The 8821-nt window shown below is 36.8% G+C and overlaps 1 protein-coding gene across 1 annotated transcript; it reads right to left on the minus strand.

Moving 5' to 3' along the window:
* Positions 1 to 4702: 4702 nt before the first annotated feature.
* TPPJ (Haloacid dehalogenase-like hydrolase (HAD) superfamily protein) lies at positions 4703 to 7829 on the minus strand. Its single transcript, XM_089145785.1, has 11 exons — positions 7639 to 7829; positions 7059 to 7500; positions 6857 to 6928; positions 6649 to 6741; positions 6476 to 6532; positions 6280 to 6381; positions 6105 to 6182; positions 5853 to 5922; positions 5478 to 5548; positions 5196 to 5288; positions 4703 to 5082 (listed from the first exon to the last, which is right to left on the minus strand). Exons 2-11 carry the CDS (start codon positions 7485 to 7487, stop codon positions 5014 to 5016), a joined length of 1134 nt encoding a protein of 377 aa, XP_089001911.1. The 5' UTR covers positions 7488 to 7500; positions 7639 to 7829; the 3' UTR covers positions 4703 to 5013.
* Between the last annotated feature and the right edge of the window lie 992 nt (positions 7830 to 8821).

An 8821-nucleotide genomic window follows, 5' to 3' on the forward strand; every position in this document is an offset into this window, starting at 1 on the left:
ATCAAGTAAGGAAGACGTGCTTGATCATCATAGAGTCCAGGTCAAACTCAACCACTGTCCATCCTAGGAGCATCCTAAATTGGGTGATCAGGAGGAGCTTGGGGAAGTAAATCGTATGGCCAAGAAATAATCTAGTAATCATGTCACTAACCAATCAAAAATAAAAATCATATACTAATCTAGCTAGCAGAAAGAAACGGGGTCGAACTATGGAAACTAAAAGGCTAAGTTACTAAGATTGAATTCAACAGAAACCTAATTTAATATAAATTTGAATTGTTTTTATTCTACCTAAGAAAAATACAAAGAAACTATTAGTTAATCAATGCAAAAACTTTAACTATGAATACATGAAGATCTTTGGGATTTTGAATCCCCAATGCTTTACAGTAATCGATATAACTCTACACTTTAAAACAAAGGATGATCTTTCTTAGATAGGCTCTATCATAAGTTCTATCTTTGCAAGACTATCGTCCTTCGCCGAAGCTTGGCACGCTTTGTTTACTTAACTATATAGCATCTTTAGCCAGACTCGAACACAATGAAAAAATATAAACTAAAAGACATAGAACAATCAAATTAATGTAAAAAGCAATGGTTTATGTACATCTTTAAATAAAAAGAACTAGCTATTCATTATAACAAAGCTTATAAAACAAATAAAATATGAAATTTCGAGAGAGAGTTGTGATATTCTTCTTGAGCAATGAGAAAGATGAAAGCCAAGATCCATGTTCATTGTATTTTCCTATTCTCATTGGTTGTCTTCTTCTTTTATCCCAAAATTTTCATCTTTATCCATCAATTCGAACTTTACTCGTTGGGATTTTAGGAAAACTCAAAACTAAATAGTTGTAGATATTTTCGTTATCTTTCCATAACATCTTAAATCACCACAATCCGAATTCATACGAGAGAGATATACCCAAAATACTCAATGTAGGTCTGTTTATCTGATTTTCAAATCTTATTACCAATTTTGTTCCTTGGACCTCTACCTATTTCCAATTTGACTCAAATTAGTGCTCTCCTTGCATTAATTAAGTTGGATCTCAGCATTCATAATTTCTTGGGCAGCAAGATTAATCACATGATTTTATTTTCATTAAAATCCTCAAATATCTAATATATTTGTCAACTTTGCGCTACATTATCTGTAATAACCAAAACCACCTTATTCCTAAAAAAGACACAAAAATACTCAATTAGCTCTTATTTAATTAACTAAGTATGAAAAATTAAATCAAATAAATGATGATAAATGCATGTTTATCATCTGGTACCTATAAAAGCCCAATACATTGCCATTATCAGTTATGCACACTCTAGTTAACAATCTAGTATACTCAAAGCTTAACAACTTGTGTTTTATTTCTAAGGCTACGAGTATTAACTGACTTGATCGTCAAAGGCGGCCGAACACATTGTTTTGTAGGTTAGATCGACTTACGCTAACGAAGAGGTTTTAGGAGCAACCAAATGTAATTAATTTATTAAATGGAAAATAGATTTGAAGATATATAGTTTTATAAAATCCATGAAGTCATATTCTGCTCAAGCATTTTCTCGAACACTTCATATGCGTCTGACATAGACTCACAATAGAAATACATTTGCAAGACCTTGTAAATCAACAACAGCGAGAATTTTGAGGCCACCATGGACGAAGCCAAAAGATGGCTCTATGTCTTTTATTAGAACAGGGGGACAAAACAAATCTTTTGAGAGCCAGAAGGCAAGTAGATCCATGCAATATTCGATGAATTGACTTGAAATGCAAGCCACTCCTGGGGTCTTCCACCTTGTTTTCCTCAAACACTGCCATGCCTTGAGATATTTGGATAATATTCTATTTGTTGTTAATAAGGTGAGAACTGAGAAGTTAAGGTGCTTAAGGAGGCACGCCTTCATCTCCTCCAGCATCACCTTAATCATCCCCTAAGCAGAATAGCAGATGTTAAAAGTGAAATCACCACATGAAATGCTGACAAGTAACCCTATTACACATTCTATTATTAATTTGTTCCCCCACAACAAGATCTTGTGGATCACATGTTAGTACATGTGAAGGCTTGAGCTCACCCTGCCCAATGAACAGTCACAAGTGAGCACCCAGTTTCTCTCTCTCTCTCTCTCTCTGTCTGTCTCTCTGTCTCTCTCTGTCTCTGTATATATAGAAATGCAATACTAAGTTGTATTGGTGAAAACTGGCAAATTTATTGGCTGAGGCAGTGTCACTGCCGATACGTGGGGACCTGCATGAGATGATCTACCTGAGATCAGATAATGGACACGTATACAAAGTCTGTGGGACTGCATCTGCAGTAGTGTAGGGCCTCGACAAGTGAGCTGCTACTACAGGAAAAACCATTACTCAAATGCAAAGGCTTCCTCCTTTTCAGGTTATGATGTCGATTAGAACATATTATCTTGAGCTTGCTTGCAGAAGAGTGTGGATAGATTATATATGAAAGGTGAATCAAGAATGGTCTTTTAGTATTGAAACTAGATCACATGGTGGTTAGGATTATTTTCCATTTAATTTCTATTAGGTCTGGTTTGGTGGAAGCAAGCGGGATTCAAATGAGACCATATCTAAGTTTCCTCGAATAACCCAACTTCTTTAAAGTTAAAAGGAGATTGAAACCCTATAACCAAGATCTCTATTAGTTATTTTTTTCTCTTTCTTTTTTATTCGGTGATTTGAACTAAGGGTTTTTAGTGCTTTATCAGTGAGGGCCGGTGGTGATGGTGGATTGGTTGGTTTGGGGGGGGGCCCCCCCTCCCCTCCTCATGATTCACTTCTGAACTGAAGCCATACTCAACTTAGTTTATATCAGTTTAGGCACCAATCATTATATGAATTTAGTGGACTCCATCTTTCCACATCTGAAAAGAGCCCAGGGGTTGTCGAGTCTTGGTGGCATGCATGTTAAAGTCCCCATTCCTGATCCATGTGTGATTCTCACAAGAAGCCCTTGAGTGGAATCCAACTCCACTTCACATAGACTCCTTCAACTAGTGGGTTTTCTCTTTCATGACCTACCCAAAAGGCTATCACCCTTCTTGAGTTCTCCTTTCTGAAAATTAAAAAAAGGAATAAAACAAACAACAAAAAAACATCTGAGATCCCACACATCTCTTAAGGTGGGTCCAAGTGTCCAACTTCAAATCTGGTAATGCCCAATGCAGCAGCTCATTCATCATTAGTGCAATAGTTTTTTTCCACCATTTGGGGTTGAAGAAGAGAGGGTGAGGGCTCTAGCAGCCTGGCTAACTTGATCTCCCTTGTTGTAGAGTTATCTGTGTCATGTATCATCCAATGAGTTACGTAGGTATCTGTTGATATGTAAATTACTTTGAACTGCATTCTATATTAATGTCTCTCTCTCTCTCTCTCTCTCTCTCTCTCTCTCTCTCTCTCTCTCTCTCTCTCTCTCATGTCCCAATTCCTATTAAGGTGACAACTCACTCATTCTCAATCGCATAGGATCTCTCCCGCTAATATTAAACTCAAAACTTTCTTCAGCCTTTGTCTGTGGGAGAGGAGGAGATAAATGGCACGAGTGGAAAGAGGAAAAGACAAAGATAGATGAGACAAAACGAAAAAATTAGATAAATAGACATGTGTCAAGTAGTAGTTCAGTAAGAGCGGATCTAAACAAAATTCACCTACAACATATTAAAAAAACAAAAAAAGAACAAAGCATACATTATTGTGAAGAACTACTTCATTTGCGGGTCAATGGTCATTATATCTGGTCCTTGAAATCAAAACTCAGAATTTTGATATCTTCTTTTATTTATCTCCAATGTGTTTCAGTAGCTTGATTAAAAAAAGTAAGAATTGTGTTTCAGTAGAACCAATTATTGGACTAGCTAGTGATTGAGTGGGTTAACTGACAAAGGGACTCAAGGCAAGGGAGTCTAAGGGCATATATATTATGTAGGTATACGCGTTTGATAGTTAGAACTTGCTAGCTTCTTCTCCATGCTTGAAAAAGAAAAAGGCTTGACAGGTTCAGATAAGTAGCTTTTGAAGTTTCCAAGTTGAAATAAGATGGATGATGAATAAAAGGGCGGAGCAGCTTTAGTTTTGGATAGCTCCAGAGCAAGCATTCATGAGAGACCTAAAATGAAAGTCTCTTGGTGGCCCCTTTGAACCTTTGGCTTTTTCTTGTTCAAGGGCTTGCTAGCTACCTCAATCTCTACCAAGAACACATCTGGGTCTTTTTCATTATCTGCATATTTCACTGTCCAACCATATACATTATATATATACTTACTGTCCAATCAACACTATGGCTGTGTTGATCTCAATCATGTATCCACAGAAGTTATTGGATGCAAGAGATGTGCAGGTCTAGTAACCCATAAAAAAATTTGGGAAAGGAAATGTGTCAGTACTCCCTGCTACCTGTTTGCTTTATTAATTGATGCTACATGGTGAGCCAATTATTTAAAATGTAGTAGTTTTAAAGGAATCTTTTTTAGGCTTCATTTTTTCCAAGATTCTCTTTCCAAGTGTTGAACACAAATAAGATCTGTCTCTTTTTCTCTCTCTGCCCTGTTGACATGTGCCATAGGCATATACAACTTATGTTTAGTAAGACTATTAACCCATGCATGCCATGCATGCTAGAGATGAACCCAAAGATAAAAAGTTTGCTTCGTGGTTGATGAGTTATGGTAAACATTAGTGATGTGAATGCAAGAAATGGCAGTATAAGTTTACTTTCATTAATATCTTAAAAACAAGGTTCACAATAGGGAAGAGAGAGATTATAAAATCACATCTTCGTCTCTTCCATTTACATAGAAGTACTACCTCACAAGAACTGCAAAGCCTAGAAGAAAATTTTTTCCTAATCTTTTTCTCTTTCTTCCTTCATTTTCCTTCCTAGCTTTCTTTCCTATAACAAAGAAAGTTACATATTATTTACTTTCTTTATCTATTCACACCACCCCCAGTTCTCTCTATTTTTGGGTGGCCAATCTTCTTGTATTTATTTACACCTTTGAGTTTCCTCGTCGAGAAAGTCTTTTCCACTGTGTCAGTCGGAGCAAAAAGTCCATAACCTAAAGACAAAAGAAAAAACAAAATATCAAACAAAAGCTAATTAAGAAAGAACAAAGCAACACATGAAAAAAGACAAAAAGAGACTCATGAGATATGGAAATTAAGTACTTGCCTCAGAGGGTTCTTGAAGAGAATAAGAAGCATTTGTGTCCTTTGGTATTTTTGAGACAAGAATACCAAAACCTTGTCCTCTATCTTTCAAAACCTATATAGGAACACAAGTATAAGGAAACCCATCTTTATAAACATTAATTGGAAAAATAATAAGACTTTTGCAAGCTGTAGGCTAAAAGATTGAATTTAAGAAGAGAAGAGATCGAGAAAAATAAAAAAATAAAAAATAAAAAGAAGGAGAAGAAAAAAAAAGAAGGAATAAAGGGAAAATATTGAATACCTTGAATGCATCTTCATCCGTTTTATCATCACCAATATAAACAGGTAGAACATCTTTACAATTTGCAAATCCTACAAAAAGAGAATAAAATAATAAATTTAGTAAACAACCTATGTCACCATTGCAATTTAATAATTAATCTCATGAAAGTGAAATAAAATAGAGGATCTTCTTTTAGTGTTTTTTTTTTAATCATTTTTCTTTAATACAAAAAGGAAGGGTCAAGGGCCATATGGGGTTAGCCTTTCTTTAAGCTTTTGTTCTCCCACAGTTTGGATTATATAAGAACTTCAACAAGTCTGTAAACCAAGGTAATTTCTCATAATGGAATGTGTCTTATGTTCTATTAATATTTAAAATAAAATAAAGACTTACCAAGTGACTCTAATAAAAATTCAAGTGCCTTCCCCTTGTCCCACTTAATGGTAGGACGGATCTCTAGAACCTGTTTTAAAAAGCACCATAAAACAAAGAAAGAATGGTTAGACACCTTCTCATATACTCAAATATAATAAAGATTTTTTTTTTTCATGACTTCTTCTTCTTCCTCCATATTGTGTATATGTGTTTGTGTGTGGGACAGAGAGAGAGAGAGAGATGAACGGTTAAGAGTGCCATATGTCTTACCTTTCTTCCTTGAGTCAGTCGAAGCTTTGGGTAATCCTTGAGAACTGACGCAACCAGTTCTGCAAGAGCACTCCATTGCTGCAACCAAGTTCTTCAAGTTAGAACAAATCATCTCTCTGGAGAAAAATAATAACTGGGTTTAAGTCTAAAATTAAATTTGTTATTTGGGTATTACCTTTTCGTCAACACAACGGAAGTGCACCGATGCACAGAACTTGTGGTTCTCAACTTTCACTCCTGGAATGGATTTTGTTTTCTCTTCTAGTTCTTTGTAAACCTGAAGATCAAGACTTGGATTAGTACATGTTTCAGGGAGAGCCGATTATTGGGAAATCTGAAAGCAAAATATTATGGATTAAAGAAAAGCTAACCTCATCAATCATGGGTAGAAATTCGCTCGCAGGCTGGAAAAGAAGTGCTTGATTATCCTGAAAGGAAGAGAGCTTCAAATGGTAAGAAAGAGATAAGGGGAGAAAGAAAAGACAGAAAAAAAAAAAGAAAAAAAAGAAAGGGTTAAATTGTACTTCGCAGAGTACAAACTTACTTTCTTGCATTTGTGGCCTCTGGCTGGTCCTTTAATATCCATTCCATGGCTACCAGCGTAGTACAACTCTGCTAATTGTACGAACTTATACACCTAAATGGCAAAAACAGAGGGAAAAAATTCCAATATTTAATACAAAATGGAAAAAGAAACAAACTTGATATGGTATTAAAACCCAGAAAGCAAATGTTTTCAAGAAAAAATGTACATTGTCTCTGCCCCGTCCGCTCACGATCGCAGTTGGAAAACATCTAGCAACGTCTCTAACAGCTGCTCTCATCTGTTTTCCACAAACGCATCAAGAGAAGAAAAACAAATTAAGTTTCAGAAAGGAACAGGAACCAGAAGCGATGAACTCTGGATACAGGAAAGAAGACAAGAACAGTAGAATAAAGTGAATAGAAACTAACCGACTTAGACATGAAAGCTTGATCTGGATCGTCAACGATTGGGGAAAGGGTGCCGTCATAATCCAGAAACATAACAATTTGCTTTCCCTTTGAAGAACTTGCAATTTGCTCGAACATGTTTAGAGCGGAAGGATGATTAAGGATCCAAGAACCATGGTCTTCGGTTCCTGGCATAGAGGAAGCAGAGGGCTTGGTATGAGTTGGAGATGAAGCTCTCATGGAATCAACCCAAGCATTGATTTTAGGCGTGGTCCCTACTTCAAGCTGCTTGAGAAGCTTCTTCTTCTTTGAAATGCTGAGGTGATTCCCCGGGATTGTTGGCGGTTTCTGTCCCACAGAGGACGAAAAAAACAGAGGAGAGTTGGGGACAGGTATCGATACGTTAATTGCAGAGTTTGCATCGGAAACTATCACATTCTGGTTCGTCATCTTCACTTTACAACTGAAATGCGAGAGCCCAAATCTACAATTTTAGTAAAACTCAAAAAATAAACAGATTCTGCAGCCGATTTTGCAGGCTTTTATCACTAATAACCCAACAAGAATAAAGAAGGAACCCCTTCAAGAGTTGTAGCTGTACCTGAATTCGTTCCGGTTTCTTCGACGGTTAAAATAAAATCTAGTGAAGAGAATCAAGCAAGATTGATGCAATGGCCGATGAAGAAGTAAAAGAGGAAGAAAGCTCTGGTTTTGGTTGGGCAACCCAAACACGAGCTTGAGAAACAGAGAGAAAGACGAACACAGAGAAATAAAGAAGAAGAAGAAGAAGAAGAGGCGTCGGTCGAGAGTGAGAAAACACATTACCATTGAACTCAATTTATAGTAGTTGTTCAAACTTGGGACACACTAACGGACGAAAAACTGCTCCTCGCTCTAACTTTTACTAAATGGGGACCCACACCAGCTGGTCCTTCAAAATCCTGGTGTCCACTTACTTGGACTCTCTCCCTCTTCCCGCCGTCTTCCCATGGAGGATGGATAGGTAAGTAAATTACCCCTTTCCTTACCCTACAGCTTTCCACGTATTCAACAACTATTGGTTCCACGTGGCATATGGGGGGGGGGGGGGGTAACATACACCTCTCCACACCCACGGATTCTTCAGCTTAGAGCTCCTCCTACTCCAAGTTATCAGAAACCGCCACCGAATTATTACCGAAAGAAATAAAACGGTGAAATCGGTATTCTGTCGAGTCGGATAAAGACGCGTACGAAGGATCCGGGTTTTCGGACTTTGGGAGTGGATCCGGGTAATGAATCATGGGTCATTCATTGGTGGTACTAAACCGCCCCTTGTAATGTCTAAAGACTCCAAACAAGGAGCTTGCAAACCTAACCAGTTAATACAAAACCAGCAGCCATAAACCAACTTTTAATCATTTAATAATAATGTATTAATGTATTAATCCCTTCCTTTTCGGCAATTTTTTATAAGGGACATTACAAATTAAATTGAGTTTTTAAAAAAACAAATGAATAATAGTAGTAAGTATATATATAGATATATATATAAAAAGAAGGGTTTTGGAATTGAAGATCTTGTAATGGAGGTTTTACAAAAAGGGGGTCTGTATCTGCATTCTGCAGAGGCTTTTCCAGCAGTGGAAAGTGAACATTTAGACCAAATAATATGCAGTCTCTAGTTTGTTTCTTGGACGGCCAGAAATTACCAGGAAAGGGGTTAAAAAGACTTCTAGACGGAAAAGGGTTTCTATTCACTTCCACCTAATCATGCTTTAACAAGTGTTAGGTCAAAAAAAAGC

The sequence above is a fragment of the Hakea prostrata genome, chromosome 1, assembly GCF_041222555.1.
Source record: "Hakea prostrata isolate BN-2017 chromosome 1, UWA_Hpros_2, whole genome shotgun sequence".
Classification (NCBI taxonomy): Eukaryota; Viridiplantae; Streptophyta; class Magnoliopsida; order Proteales; family Proteaceae; genus Hakea; species Hakea prostrata.